The sequence below is a fragment of the Bombus impatiens genome, unplaced genomic scaffold (genome assembly GCF_000188095.3).
Source record: "Bombus impatiens unplaced genomic scaffold, BIMP_2.2 scf_0548, whole genome shotgun sequence".
NCBI classification, from domain to species: domain Eukaryota; kingdom Metazoa; phylum Arthropoda; class Insecta; order Hymenoptera; family Apidae; genus Bombus; species Bombus impatiens.
The window spans coordinates 101,173-117,411 of record NT_176967.1 but is presented as its reverse complement, the minus strand read 5'-3'; the positions used below and the strand labels follow the sequence as shown (position 1 = coordinate 117,411).

The window sequence follows — 16,239 nt, the reverse complement described above, 5'->3', positions numbered from 1 at the left end:
GGTCCGGTGCCCTGTGCGTGCACATGTGCGCCACCTCCGGCCCCAGGGGCGCACAAAGTGCGAGGACTCAGGGGTAGCCTCACGCTTGCCTCGCCACGGGATCTGCTCCCACCGCCACGGGCCCCGCGGCCCCCGTAACCCCGGCTCACCGTGCACAGAGCCACATTTGCCGGGTCCCGTGGAACTCCCTAGCTCTCTAAAGGCCGCCAATCTCGAACGACACTTCGTTCGCGATCACCAAACTTGCTCAGTACCCACCCCGTCACCGATACTGGCCGAGTAGATCAGTCGATCAGCACCCACGAGTCTCTCTGCCACCTCTGCATATTTCTTCGTTTCACGTTAATCTGTCGAAATAAGAAAATGGAATCTTTTATCTGTGTAACTATTAATATATTGTATGGTATTCTTATAGTATGTTATGTAATATATTCAGTAACGAATAGGCTACGGATGTCGATGTATTTATGGGAAATTTAGAAAAGAATTAGTACAAATATAGATAGTATATAAGTAAGATGAACAAATGTGTAACTATGCAAAGATGGTCTATGAAATTTTCCTGCAATCTCACGATCTACTGTTGCGAATTACAGCAACTGTATAGACTTGTTAATTATTGATATTTGGAATAATCTTTGAAAAATAAATTTGATATTTGGGTGGATAGCGAATAACGTTCGAACGATAGAGAACTTTTGTCTATTTAATGGTCGGTTTGATCCTCTTTCGAACACCGTGTAAAGATTAGATTCAGACCAGTAACCGCGACCAACTAAAGTACAGAGTTAAAAAGGAACCGCCGATAAGAATGGCTTTGCCAAATGTGCTCTCGGGTATCTTGCACACCTTTGTTTGTCTCCCTGGCATTGCAATTGTCGGGCTGATCTAGATAACGCGATCTTTTGTCTATGTAACACTCTCTAACTTTATCTTGCATTAACGCTATTGTTTAATACGTGTAATCTTATCCTTATCCTGTCTTGACGAAGAAGAATCGTCTCAACTTGCGCGAATTATTACGTACTAATTAGCACATGGATAGATGGAATTCAATCCTTCAATGTCAAAACGTCAAGCACAATGGACACGAACAGATTACTATAATCGAGCTAGTGAACAATTAATTGTCTCGGACGTCAAGTTGACGTGCGCGCACCTTCGTGACGAAACGTAGGTCTCTCTGAACTGAAATTTCTGTCACATTGATCATTCGGTTCGTTCCTTCAAGATTTTGTACTAGGCTCGATTAATCGCTCGGTTGATCTCGAAGATAAGATCGTCCAGCTAAGAATTCGATGGAGCAGAGTGCGTGACACGGAATCATTTGCCCTGCAGCGTGTCGCAAGAGCAGAATTATCCAGATTTTTCCATGCTTCTCTTTACGATGGAAATTCTTACGCAAAGCTGGCTTCATAAATGCAACGTTGTTGCACTGGTAACAAGCCACGTGCGATTTATTTTCACATCAAAGTACGATCGTATCTAAACGACTCCCGATTATATTTCATTAGAAGGGAATTATGTTCGTGTTTAGCGGTGCGTAACACTGTGACTCATTTTAAATGGGACAAAAAATTTCAGAATAAGTCCTCTGCTCGAACGTAGATGTAGATAAAACAAGATTTATAAAAGCCAAGGTTACGCACGAATTAAGTCATTCTCCTATCGTAAGAAGCGATCTTAGGAGTCTACTAAATCGCCTTTATAGAATCCTCCGTTTAATCTGGATTACTTCCAAGTTGTTTGCACCGTGGGATTTCTAATTTATGCGCATTTCTTTGTCGCAGCGAAACGCACCGCTTCATCGACCGAACGCGAATCGAGAGCATTCTCGAAAAAAAAGAAGGAAAAAGAGAGGGAATAAAACGAACGAGTTAAACATCAAGATCCGCGTGATAAGCTACGACAATCTTAAAACGTCCACTTGCATGTACGCTTTGGTCACGACTAGGCCGCCCTGCCTATCTCATTTATTTACAAGTAGCGTGATTGCCTTAACAATTCATTACGTTTCCTTCGTTGTTAACTTCTCAACTTTGAAATTTACATTCCAGTCGAAACACGGCCAATGACGAGACCAGCTGCTCGACAGCCAACCTTTCCATCGACGTTGTCCTGTCCAACAACCTTTCCAGCTTCCTAAATAATTCCATTGGTCGGGCCACGTGGCGGAGGTAAGAGGACAAATATGCTGAGAAACTTTGGCAGATTTTTCTTCCTACCGTTCAAATTACAAACAATACGAAACTTTTAAGCTGGACCAATAAGAAATCTGCCGGATAACTCGATAAACCAGAGACTTTGCGTATAGTATATCCCGCACGAGCGCTGAAATTTTCTCAACATCGCGGTGCTGTCTCTCGTTCCGCGAATAAGAAATAAGGTTTTGTCGTTGACTGAAAGTTGCAGTCGTCTGATAAGAAAAGTATAAGCTGCCCGACGTAAAACCGACCCCATTCGCTAACCAACACGCTGCGACTCGCCAGAGACGAATCGGTCTTACGCGGGGACAAGCTGTGTACGTTTGCTTTGCTCGATTGTTCGCAACTTTAATACGAAACATTCGATAGATCGTATCTATCGTATCAGGGGGAAAACAGGTGAAAGGTAGTTTGCGTTAGAGGTTTCATGCATACGTATCATCGAGATGATTTCAAGAGTAGGTCGATCAGCAGTTGGTGGAGATTTGCCAGCCACATCAACGTGTATCGAATAATTTGGAGCGGGGCTTACGCTAATATCGCGCGGCGCGATAAGGGATGGCCGATCGGCCGTCAGGATTTATGAAAATGACAGCAGACGCGTCGGCATAGTTTATTCATAGGAACGACAGCCACCGAGCTGATATATTCACCGATTATTTTTTGCATCGGGATAAAAATATTCAGGGCCGATGCGAGATCACATTTTCCAGTCAATGGAGTACGTGATCGAGGCCTCGGAACCGCGGCGAAAAGAAAAATGTAAACGAACCGGCCGAGCCGAATCGGGCGTGAAACGTAAATCCAGAAAAGAATGGCAAGCGTACTTCCGCTTTGTGTCGCTGTTTCTCTTTTTGTATTTCACGCGAGCATAGAGAACGGCGGCTCTGTCTTCTTAAAGTTCGCCATCGAGTTACGAGGATCGACTACGCTTCGAATATCGCGTCTTTCGAAACGTTGATCTCGACCAACTTTTGCGCGGCCAGCCAGAAAACTTTTCCAACGGAAGCGGATTCGCTTCTACGCAGTTTCAACGAGAACGCACCGATCGGCGGGACCCATTTCGGATTGAAAAAGTTTCGGCGCACCCACGTCCTCCGGTTAATCGAACCGATGCAAAGTTTCCAGTATTTTTAGGCTCTAGCATTTTCGTATCGAACGTGCTCTACCTTACGTGCAAATAAATCCCAAGGTCGAATCCCTGACCGATCCATGTTCGCGAATTTCACGAAGATTTCGATCGACACCGATCGCTTCTTCGAAGAAACGTATACGTAGAGAAGCTACAGCAATTGTGTAAAGCTTAATCAATATCTGCGGAGTACAATACATCGAGCAAGGTATCGTATCGGAACATGTGGTCGTTTCAAGGGTAACGTATTTCTCTGTTTCGCGTAGGACGCGTCGTCAAACTGTGGCAAGTTTGATACACTATGCGACTACGAACGTCATACGGTGCTATTTTCGCGACATCAAACGTTACATGTAAACAATTACATAAAGTCGCCGAGGCTCAGCTCATTAACAAGGTCGTTAGTGGGTACAAACTGGTGCGAGCTTGCTGGTTCGTGTAACAATTTTTTCCCAACCTGACGCGCTACGCTTACTATTTAGAACGTTATTTATACGACGCTATATAAGAAAAAGAAGAAACGAACGTATCAGCCAACTCTCAGCAACAACGATTAATCCGGCATCTGAAATTTCCAATTGTAAATTTCTATCTCGAGGAGAATCTAAACGTTTACCAAGCAACAAACTTGCTTGTTTATTTATTGCAATTTCGAAGATCCGAGTTTGCTGGTTAACAACCACGGAGAAAATCAACGAAACCGACCATCAATTTTCACTCTCGCCGTGTATCATTTCCATACTATCCTCTTTAAAACGGAGAAAGGGGAAAGAAAAAATGAAAACAATCGATCGTCTTACCTGTATAAAATCCAGCAACGTGACGACGAAGCTTCGACGAAGATTATTTCCTGGCGATTTCACTGGTTCGAATGCCACTTCCGGTTCACTGGACGTCCGCGGGAACGAATGACCGAAGCGCGGTTCGCGTATTTCTGCGTCTAGTCGTGGCGGGTACGGGATAACCGGAAGTCGAGAAAACGCGGCCCTGCTTTACGGCTGGGGGTAACACGCGGACTGTCGGACCAGACTCAACCTGCAACCACCGTGCCGCCTCTCTCTCTCTCTTCCTCTCCCACTCTTTCTCTCTCTCTCTCTCTCTCTCTCGCTTCGCCCACCACCTCCCCATTCTATTTCTCCCTCTCTATCTGCCTCTCGCCCCTTCTCTTTCTCGTCTAGCGTCCTTCTTCAATTTTATCGTTTTCTTCCTTCCATCTGCCTTTCGAAATCCCATTCGCGTTTCCTTCTTTTCTTTCTTCAATTCACTTGCTTCGTTCTCTCGCAACGAACGTCTTTCTCGCCCCATTTTCTCTATCTCGCTGTTTATTCCCTTGCCCTTTGTCTCCTCCCGTCTCTTATACAAATATTACCTTCTCTGTCTTTTCTTGCCTCTTCCCGTCTTGCTTCTGGCTTCGTCCACCTTCTCCTTCTCTCCAACATCCGCTATCAAAGCTCGGTCGCAACGCGCAAGCCCTCGATATTCAAACGTTGCGAGCGTGGTCTACGAGCCACTACGAAAGCTCCGAGTGCGTTCCTTTTGTTCGCCGTGGAAACTTTGTCAGCCCGGTAACGCGGCTCTAAATAATGGCTTTTTTTTCACCGAGTACACACCCGCTACGAATACGCTGCCACGGGGAAATTACTCGTTGCTTTTTGCCAACCGGGAATCGTTGTTGCCGCACGTTTATCCGCTTAATCTCACCGACAGTCGAGATCGATTAGAAGCTAGACGAGCTTCGATCGCCAATTGATCGCGTTCGCTGTCGTTGGATATAGCAGGATAAGGGGAGTCAAAAGTGTCCTTGAAGCGATTTCTGTCAAACTACGCACCATTCGATAGTTTAGCAAAAAAAATGATCTTGTCAACTTGTCTTCGACCCTTAACCGAAAGGCTAGTTTACAGGGAAAATTCGGATTTTCCCTATTTTGCCTATTTCATGGAATATAGAAATTGTGAAAAAATTCTAGGACACGTTGTGCGTCGATGAATTCTTTTTGATTTTTTCGTTGCCTAATTTTTTAATGAATTATAAAGCATGTTCAGAAAAAATTTGTACAAGTATTTGCAAATTTTATTACCCGTAAAATTTGGCTCGTAGATTATACGTTTTACTTTGCTCGATACTTTCTTTTTCTTTCTTGTTTGTCTCAAATTAGTCGGTACGGATCGTTCAAGTTCTTCCGAGTCCAAGTCCTCCTCAGAAGTCGTACTTTTATCTACGTATCAATAAAAAGAAAGTAAGCAACGAAATAAAAAAGTAAATATTGTCTGTTACCATTTTCTGCTGCCTTTCGCTGTTTCATAGGCTTGCCGCGAGCTTACGTCGTTTTAAACTACTACGAGCTGCTATAATTGCTCGTTGCCCGCTTTTCTCAACTTCTGCATTAAAGCCAGCATCAATGAAACAGTGATCAATGCAGTGACGTTTTATACAGACAGAATAAGCTTAAAAGAAAGTAGAGTAAAAAAAAATGTCCACAAATAATGTGTCGTTGTTTGTAGAATTAGCTCTCTCTCTCTCTCTCTCTCTCTCTCTCTCTCTCTCCCTCTTTTTCTCTTGCCCCCAAATGACTTTCCAATCTTTTTCCAAAATCGTTTAGTACTCAACCTGCCTCCAACCAATTTTGCCCAACGCGACTGAATTTGTTGCAAACAAAATATGTCACCGATAACTTAAACAAGCGATATAATAGAAAACTGAGCATATTGAAAATATCTCGAGCCGGTCAGAATTTCCAAGGCTCCGGACAATTCATGAAAAAACCCAACAGCTCTCGGGTTATTTGTTTCTTTGTCAGAATGGCAACGCGAAGCTTTCTCCGATATGCTCTCTGAATCTGAAATGGTACGCTATATTGGACAAGTGTAACTTCAATTCCGGTCGAGTTTCATATCGCGCATATTTGAAAATGAAACATAGTTGATAAAATAAAAAAAGTGCACACCTCTTGAATGATAGCTCTTCCTTCTACGATCGATCGATTCTCAAAGATCCATTTTTTTTGGTGATCGCTTCCGTGAAACGCTATAAACTATAAACAAACACTGTACAACGTACAATGGCTCACGGCATAAAACCTATCACTCGTATCTGTACCACCGTTAGTGATAAAATAGCAAATGCTGCTGGCTGATATGCTATATATATGTAGCAGTTATCAGTGGCGCGAAGGAGGGTGAACAAGAGGGCACTGATATCGGTGAGCGCGAAGAGAAGCGAAAATAGAGGGCATCGATATCAGTGGCGAAGGTAGAATTGGTAGGAAAGCACAAGATGCATGCGCGGAACGCGACCGTGCGCGGATCCGATTCCTCGTGTTGTCGCCATATTCATCTTTCTGGTTTCACTCGGCGGACGCTGGCGAACTTTGAAAATCCCCTCGATCTTTCATCCATCGTATCGACGTTTTGACTTTCGACGATTGCCGGGTCGATCACTGTTGCAACGATAAAACGACGATATACGGGACGAAAGAAACTTCTGCTCTGAAAAGCAGACAAAACGAAATGAAAAGCAACGAACCGCCGGTCAATTTACCAGCGATATACATTTTTCTGCCGAGAGTACGCACACGCACGGCCAACAGCGTGCGTGTGTATATAGGTCGAGTTAATGAAACACCAACGAAATCTTATATTTCGCGCGTCAATTTGCGCCGTACTCCTCTCTGCAGCAGTTTATTATCCTGATCCTGCCGGACGAGTGGCAGTCGCGTATCCCTGAGTTTATGCGGCGAAACGAATGACACGCTCGAAACCGTGGTAAATGCTTCCATTTATACGGAAGCAACAGCTCGAGAAACGAGTACATCGTTATTTCGAATATTCCATCGCGAATAATTGTTGTTACGAAATTGCTCTCGATATGCTTCTGTAACTGACGTTTCAGCCTTGAACCCTATCGGGATAGGTCGAACTGTAAAGTGATTTGATCATTATATATACATATAATCTCTGTGAACATAAGCGTGTTACGCTGTATGTGTTAAACACAAATGTTTAACACATTTACCTACGAACACAAAATATCTAGCGCAATTTGATCGTTGATTCACCAACGTTCCTCCGTTGTTCATTCTTTGTACACTTCTCGCTGTAACTGGGATCAATTTGTCTACTCTTAATACGTACACACGTGTTGCAGATACTTATCTATTAACGAGATCCTGGTCGCACGAGAGTTCCACGTTTATCTGTGATAAATAGCTTTCAAAATATAACTAGAAACATGTAATTTAATCGTCCTGAGATCTCAAGATCGAACAGACTCGCGTTTAAAGTCACTTAGACTGGCATCAATTTTCATCAATTTTCAATTACTGTCGTTTTATTAATACAAACTAATAATAGCTACCTTTATCGGTATCTTCCAACTGTATCACACATTTTGCGTGAAATAAGATCAGAAGGCAAAATTAGGTTAAAGAGGGCCTCGTTTAAGATATATGTTATAACTGTGCAATAATTTAAAAGCAGCCAAATACGTATGGCCGTACATTAACAGCCGTCTACCGAGGAAAAAATACTGCCACCTTCTATAGCCAGAACGTTGTTACAATCTTGATATCGCTGGTACCGTGGTATTGTAATTTCGTGACGTTGAAGCATCGTTACATTGTGACGTTTCGACTTATATCACCGGAATGATGTAAAGTCTTTATTAATTCAGGGGCTTGAAGTTTTCGAATATTTCTCCGCGTCTAGGCGAGCAGACTCGTACGACCGGAGCATTAATCGCGGAAGGGCTCGTTTGAATTTATGAAGCCGCGTAAATAACGTTTTAACAATGCCGACCCAATTATGCAAATTGGCAGTGCTCACGATCCGTTCTCGGAGCAGTTAATTACGCGGATCGATGGCAATCTGTCAAGCCTTGTGACTGGGAACGCGCGAGCCATTTTACTCGTTACTTACAAAAAAAAAAAAAAAAAAGAAAAGAAATAAAAAGCAACCGACGTGACGCGGCGTAACGCGAGGAAGAAAAAAAGCCGCATTAACCAGCGGACCTGTCCGCGTCGCTAGAAACATTCGGATCTAGACTTCTAAACAATGGTTCCACGTCGTCAGAACTTCGTCGTTTCTACCGTTAATTGGAGCACGGCGAGTTAACTAAAAATTATTTTTAGGTCAAGACTGAGTCGTGTTTAACTATCGATTTGAAAAAAGCAAAAAAAAGAAGGTGAGAAAGAGAAGGGAAAAAATGGTCGATGTTATCGCCATCGTCTTGGCGTCAACCAGCCGAAACAATCCATTAAAATATTCCATCTGGAACCAAATTCGGCCACGTTTTACAGTCGTCGTCGTCGTCGTTCTCCTTTGGTCGTTCTATTTTTCTTTTTTTTTTTTTTTTTTTTTTTCGACGTTATTAGTGGAAACGTTCGTCGCGTTATCGATTGGATAGCTGTTTAGAGAGAAGGGGAAATTGATTTTGGCGAAAACAGAAGGAACGCTCGGTCAAACGGTGATTTTCTGGTAGACAAGCCGAAACGAGAAATCGCCGTGTCATTATTTCACGGTTCTTGCTATTTTACTCTGTTTGCCATTCATTGGTGAACGAAGCTCGATTAAAAGGAGAACGCGAGATAGCTTGTTCTTTTTGCCGCGAAGAATCATTGTCGGAATGAGACAAAAGCACGGCCGATAAATGGCTCGTGATATTCCGTTCTTGATGCAGCTTTGTGCACGGCTGATCCGTTTTTCGACGGCCGATCGCTTTGTATTTTCTCTTTGTATTTTCGCATTGGTTCAATAAAATGCATTAAGCGCGTTACGAACGGAGCGCGACGTATGGAAGTTTTAATTTCGTTACAGGACACGTCGCTGCTTTCAGATTTTCCCGCCTGTTTCTATATTATTCCCTCTACGATGCAAATTTCCCCACCTTTCCCGGACAACCTGCTTATATTCAGCGCTGTACCCGGATCAGGAAAGCCAAGTACCATTCCATTAGAAATTAAAAGTCGTACGCGATTTTATTGCATACTGTACCCCAAATACCGAGTCAAGATTTTTCCCCTTTACTTGTGCTTTTATGCCATTACATTTTTACGTCTTTGTACTTTTATATCGATACCATACAAGAAATTCTGATTTTCCGAAGACCGATAACTCTAGGAAACCATTGAACATTTATTCCGTCGTTTAAGAGATTTAGGGTTCTTCTTGCTGGCTTTCTCTTATGCGTTGTCCGATTCAGAGTACTTCACAAAGCCTATCGGGCTATCACTGTTTAAAATCCGCGAAAATTCTCGTGTATATCATTCAAGAGTCAAGGTACACGCCATATCAGAGATTGGCGTTTGCTTGGCAGAGGTCAACTCGTTTTCAAATCGATCACCACCGCCCTTGCAAATTCGACAAATATTTGGATACCCAATTTGTCTCGTGCGAAATGTCTGGCGACAATTTTTTGGACAAGTCGTCACCCACTTTCTTATGTTCCTTTCAAACAACTCACTTCTCGATTGTCAAAGTTCCCTCGTCTTGTTCAACCTTCGAACAGACATTCTCTACCATTCATATACCTTCATACCGCGATGGTGATTGCAGTTAGATTTTCACCTTGACCCAACTGACCTTACAGTTAGATTTTCACGTCCATTTTCAAATTCCTTGCACGCCACTTCACCGACGCAATCTTCGTTTTCCCCAATATTAGCGTGTCTGACAACAAATCTTTTCTTCAAGCGCACTCCAAGCGCTACTTTCGAAAAAGTCGTGATATCAAAGAGCTGTTTGATAAGATGGAAAACACGGATCTAGTTGCGCGCGTTTGCCTATGCAGTACGTAAAATACAATTTTCTAAATTCTGTAACACTGTCGAAATCCAGCGTAAGTTTAAGTACTTGTTCCAACAAAATAATATAAAGGAAACTCGGAGTTATTTCGACGACGATACAAACTATTACAAACTCGCAGTGTATCCCGTGTAATTGTTGTATTAAAGTTTAAATGTTCCGTGTTAATCGGCGAGAGTCTCGTTCATCTAAAATTACTATCCTTACCGTCTTAACGGGTCGTAGGGAACTTTAGCGCGAAACTTCGTCGATAGAAATTGTAACGGAGATTTACGACCTCCGTCGACTACGTCACACTGCGGACTTGTCTCGTCGCGGCGCGTTAAACAGCGCTTAAAATAATATTATTCTTTGTACGCGCCGTTGCTTTCTTTTCCATAAATTTTTATTTACGTACCAAACTACGTAGAGTTCCAGAGGAACATGCTATGACGATCTTTTTTTTTTTTTTTTTAAATTCCTCTTCTTTATTCGCGCACCAATCTTATTATTTATAGCGTTTTCGCGCAATTTGCAATGCTTGTTTTACCAGCATTCGCTCGATCTATTTACTCGTTCCACTTATTCCTTCACATTCGTTCTCCTCGCTTTCACCAATGTTCCAGCGGATATTTGTCCAATGCATGTGACCTGTGTAGTCACCTTGGTAGTAGTAACACACAGTGTTTTACGTATTTTGGTGCGTGTTGATTTTGACCTGATATTTTTCAACAGTTACAGTCGGCAACCAACTATTTTTGTGTATTCTGTGTTTTCTATATCGTTTTTCCTCGTCTACCGTACTGCATCAAGCATCATTCTCAATAATTTCGATCGTGCAGTTTTAATTTCCTCTCGTAGCTGTACTACAGATATCCACATTGATTTAATCATCGTTGTGTCATCAGATATCGTCATTTTATTTATCTTCGGTTTTGATTTCCCGTTGATTAATCGATACAGTTTCTAATATATCCAGTACAGTTCCTAAGCGTTTCGTTTCTTTTGTCTATGGTACGATTATTTGCTTTTTTATATTGGATCACCCTATATGTATAAGTCGTTGGTTTACGTATTACCAGATGAAAATAAAAAATTACCTGCTAATTGGCAATCGATCAATGATGGATTTTCTTCTATTTTTTTTTTTTTTTTTCATAATTCGCTGTCTTTTTCTGCGTAGTTTTCTATTGCAATTTTTTTCAAACTCCGATTGTATACAACTACTCGCATTGTTTTGTATTTTACTCTGAGAAAAATCGTTTTACTTATGGGATGATCCACGTACGTACACCGCGCAATTATTCTTGCCGATTTAACGCGAAACATATATTTGTACTTTTCTATGGATTAATTGTAATTTTCTTCCGTATCGTCGATCAATGCAGTAGCCTTACTTTACGCGTTAAATTTCGTACTGTAGCGGAATCGGTGCCGATGTCGAGAACTATGGGATCTTCTGCAGGGAATTTTTAAATTGCGTGTTTCAGAACTATGGAATTATGTTCAAAGAAGAAAAAAAACCATCGAATTCTTTATTTCTTTAGATGATCATGAATACGCATGATACGTGTCTATGTTTCGTTTTATAAGGAAATAATAGACGCACGATGTTTTTTGTTTTATATCAGTTTATCGAATTATGCACGAACATAATAATAGAAATAGAACGAAATGGATCATACCTAATTCAAGAAAATAATATAAAACAGAAATTGTTGTTCACCTATTATCACCTTATGAAACGAGAGAAGCTTTTCAGACAATCTACTTGCGATACGATCTACTGATTGTTTCCCCGATTCCCGCTAATTCAGAAAATAACAGGACACGGTTGGAACAAGTTTGCCGGAAGTGGACCTCGACGATGAATTATGCACGCGCGTGGACGTCATTGGCATTGGCTGAGGGCCGGGGGAACTTGCGAAACTCGAAATTGATCGATATAGATCCGAGCGACGAAGCCGTACGTTTAAAAAGAAACAATTATAACTGTGATCCTAAACTTTGCTCTCGATACAAGATATTCTACTTAGTTCTGATGCAATTAGAGTCTGTTCTCCTTCAGTCAACGTTATCTTGTACGGTGTTTCTCTTGATTCGATAGTTTCTTGAAAACTGAAAGAACATTCCTCCGTAGATCGACAGAGAACGGAAGAACGGTCCGAATCGGTCGTAACGTTTTACTGGCTGACTCGAGTGTTCGTGATAAGAATAAAAATGAAGAGAAACGAAGCGAGGAAGAGTGACGATTATCCAGAAATCGTTCGACTTGGATGAGGAGGCGGCTACGTGAATGGATCGCGGGTACAGCATATAAAAACGATGCAGGCCAAAAAATAAAGATTTTATTCATTCACGTACCTACATCACGTACAGAATAAGATCAATTAAATTCACTTCAACTATATAATATGTATATTTCTGTTGATGTTCTTCCTCAATGTTTATGCACAAGTTTCGAACTCTCTGATCTCTACGTATCTAGAGTATCTACACGTCTTTTATCATTTCTTTTTTTCATATACTTTTTTTTTTTTGTTTTTTGATTTCTATATGATATTCTTCCCTTTTCTATCCTCTCGTTTAACCTGCGCGTCGCCTTCCTTCGCGTTCGCAAGGTCGGAAATCCTAAAATTCTTCGGGCAAACGTTTATGTGCAGTGCGGCGAGCACCGGCCAAGTTGACATTAGATTACGACGTCGTTATATAGTACAGCGCGTGCATGTTTCCTGTGGATAATTCGCTCGTTGTTAATTAACAGCTGTGCCTTCCACGTCGGTTAACTCTTTCGATTAGTCTCATTCTACGATCGTTACTGAATTACACGTTTCTTAAATAAAACAAGAGGCTCCTTTATATACGAGCACACACAGAGATCGTGTAAATATATAGAACGTTTCTCGAGGAAGACTCTGTGGCGAGATTGGGAGCCCAACCTCGTGGCCACGTTCGCGAAAACGCGTGAAAACGTGAATGCACGCAATCCCAATCGCGCCATCGAGTCTTCCTTCTCATTGATATACATACGTAGATCTGAAACAATCTTACAATTATCCTCTAGCCGACAAGAGGCGTCGGTGTCATTAATAGTAACGAAACTTGCAAGAGTTTCCTCGATTGGTAATCAATCGTCGGCCGATCATATAATACTGATGGATGTCCCTGGCGACGAGACTCTTTTGTTTTTCCCTCGTAAAGTCACGAAACGTCTGCCGATCTGGAGGGAGCATTTGGTGGATACGCCCTAGCGAAATAATCTCTTGTTCGTCTTACAAAAAGCACGTGGAATAATGGAGAAATCACAACACAGTATCAGCGAGTACATAAGCAAACCGGCCAATCGCCTCTTAAAAAGTAGAACACCGTTTCATTTGGAACGTTCTCAGAGAAATACAATCGAACGCGATATAATAAATTAATAAGAGCGTGCGACAAAGTGGATCGATTGCGTGCTTCGAATCAAACTGGTCCATGCGTGCGAACGTCGAACCGGCATTGTGTTCTTCTGCTTCTACGTATCGTTAAGAATTTTCTATACTAACGAGAAAGTCTCGAATTTCGACTCGCTACTGATATATATTTATATAATGTATCTCTTTCCGCGGTCGTTCCTCGCGCGGTTGTTCCTCGTCTGGTGAATTATCGATAAATTTTGTAAAAAATTATCCTTATTATCGGAAGTACGCTGTGCGTCGTGTGAAGGATTCGACACTCGTGGATATGTAAGTTCAAGGGTGAATAAGTTACAGATAAGTACGCTTCGCGCGAATACTTGTTAGAGACAGAAATGTCTGACGATCGGAATAGGAAATTTGTAGATGTAGTAACATCTGAAGCGCGCTAAAATCTTACCGATAAAAAGAACAGTCTGACCGGGGTCGTTCATAAAAAAATTAGATCCAAGAAACGAAATGTTACGTAACCCTCTGTTCAAAGTTCTGCATGTAGATCGATTAATTTAAAGCTTGAGTCGCTTAATCGGTGTAATGTTTCGTTTCTTGAGAAATTCGTGTATATATAGTCGAAGATCTAACAATCTACGATTAGATATATCATCGAAAATATTCGTATCGTTCGAGAAACTTTCGAAATGCTTCTGAAATGCTTTCGAAAAAATCTTACAGGGAAAATCGCAAACGTTGACACGCGTGGACCGTCATTGTTCCTGTCTGCTCGTTTCCATGTTTCGTAATCCCTCCCAACTCGACACGCGCTAAAACACAGTTACGAATTCAATGGTTAATTGGTAATAAATGGATACGGACGGGCTCGTCGAGTTGCGAGGTCAATTCCGAATGATTATTGTTCCCAATTGAGACTCTTTGGCATAGCGTTCTTAAATTTGAGGATACCTTTCGTACATCGATACTGTTCGATATTTTGTTCAATATCTTGTTCAATATTCTGTTTGATAGTTTGCTCGATATTTTGTTCGATATTCAATGCTTCTTTGCGTTAGCGAAAGGACATGCCTCGTGGAATGAAACTGAAATCGTCGGTTTCCCTAGCCGTCGAACTTCGTTTAGTCTCCTCGAATGCTCACGCAGCAGTGATTACTCGGAAAATGAACAGTAAACGTAATTTAGATAGATGTCAACTTCGTAATTTCTAGATTAGTTTTTAACGTTGAACGAATCATGTCAAATAAGATATTGACGAGAGATCATCGAAAGAATTCGAACACGATATGGATAAACGCGCATGTTGTTCGCCTCTAATAAATACTCTAATAAATAATCACAAAGATAAAACAACGATGATAAGTAGCACGACGCAAAATTATTCAGACATAAATAATACACGATATCACAACGATATCACAACAAGAGAAATTACTCAGGCATAAATAATACACGATATCACAGGGATGTTCGCAAGAAACTTAACTGTTCAAACATAAAATTCGAACGTAACTTGCCGATATCAGAGATCAGAATTGTCCATATACGAAGCTTCTTCATACAAGTAACCAACGAACGATTAAGAAAAGACAGCGTGGTTGCGCTCGAATTTTGTTTCATCGCCTGTACAAATGAGATCCTTAAACAATAAGACTAGTCGCGTGAACATCTCTCGATATGAACGTATCTAGGGTCCTCAGGATCGTCGTTACATGGCTGACGATCGCTCCTCGTGAGCCTTTTTCACGATCGCCAATTTCGAGTGAGGATCCGCTGCCGGAAGCCCAGTGTAAGGGGGCTCTCTGGTGCCATGCAGCATCAGGGTCCATTCTTTGAACCAACCGTGTTGCGGAGTTTGAGTATTGAAGCTCACCTGAAAGAAATTTAGCTTTATCGACTGTTTAAAATATATTAACGTTTCTAATTTCATTACCATTAATTAACTGAAACTTATTAACTGAAATTTTCATTTCGATACCTCCAACAACCAACTGCCTTGAGGATACTCTCCCCAGGTGTGAGTCGTCATGAAAGGCCATTTCGTAAAGCCATCTCTGTGATCGTCGTCGTTTATCCTTCGGCTAAGGATCATCGATCTGAAATCGGTCTCTCCGTTAACTGTGACGTTTCAGTTGAAAATCTTAGAACCATCTTAGGACAAAACGACCAACAGCCTGCGCTAAACTGGTCGACGTACCTGGTCCCCATGGGAGAAGTTAGAAACAACTCCAGATCACCTCGGCGTGTGGCGTTCACGGAAATGACGGCCTGCACGTGTTCCAGATAGTTGACAGCGTACTCGGTACCGGCGCAGGCATCAGTCTTTATTTTCAACAGAATCGATCGATCGCTTGTCACTTCCCTGAAAAGGAAATTGACGGGCGTTCGTCGTCGAACTAGCGAAGGAGCTTAAACGCTACAGCAAATTCCTTGGGAAAAGGTTATCGAGGGAAACGTGTCCCGATCAGAAACGTCGATGCAAGGAAAACGCGTTAAGCAGAAAAATAACATTAATCGCGTGTAGACTAAAGCAGACAGGGTGTAGCAGAATGTAACGCGCTACAGGAGGAAATCGAGGAGGCCAAAATCGATACCTCGGTCATCCACGAATCATAATTTAGTAAGCGTTCACTGTTCGATCTACATGGTGTTTGACTCTCGAGCAGAGAAATAGAAAAGGACAAGGCATTCCTCCCCTCTTAGTTACGAACCCCTAAGGCGG

General features: G+C 41.9%; 1 protein-coding gene across 1 annotated transcript in view; it reads right to left on the bottom strand.

Annotated features, from left to right (window-relative positions):
- Positions 1–12,443: 12,443 nt before the first annotated feature.
- Positions 12,444–16,239, bottom strand: part of LOC100742794 (neuroendocrine convertase 2) — a 39,527-nt gene continuing 35,731 nt past the window's right edge. The window contains 3 exon segments of the mRNA XM_003491363.4: positions 12,444–15,390; positions 15,496–15,613; positions 15,715–15,879. Of these exon segments, the coding sequence (XP_003491411.1) occupies positions 15,226–15,390; positions 15,496–15,613; positions 15,715–15,879 (448 nt within the window). The 3' untranslated portion in view covers positions 12,444–15,225.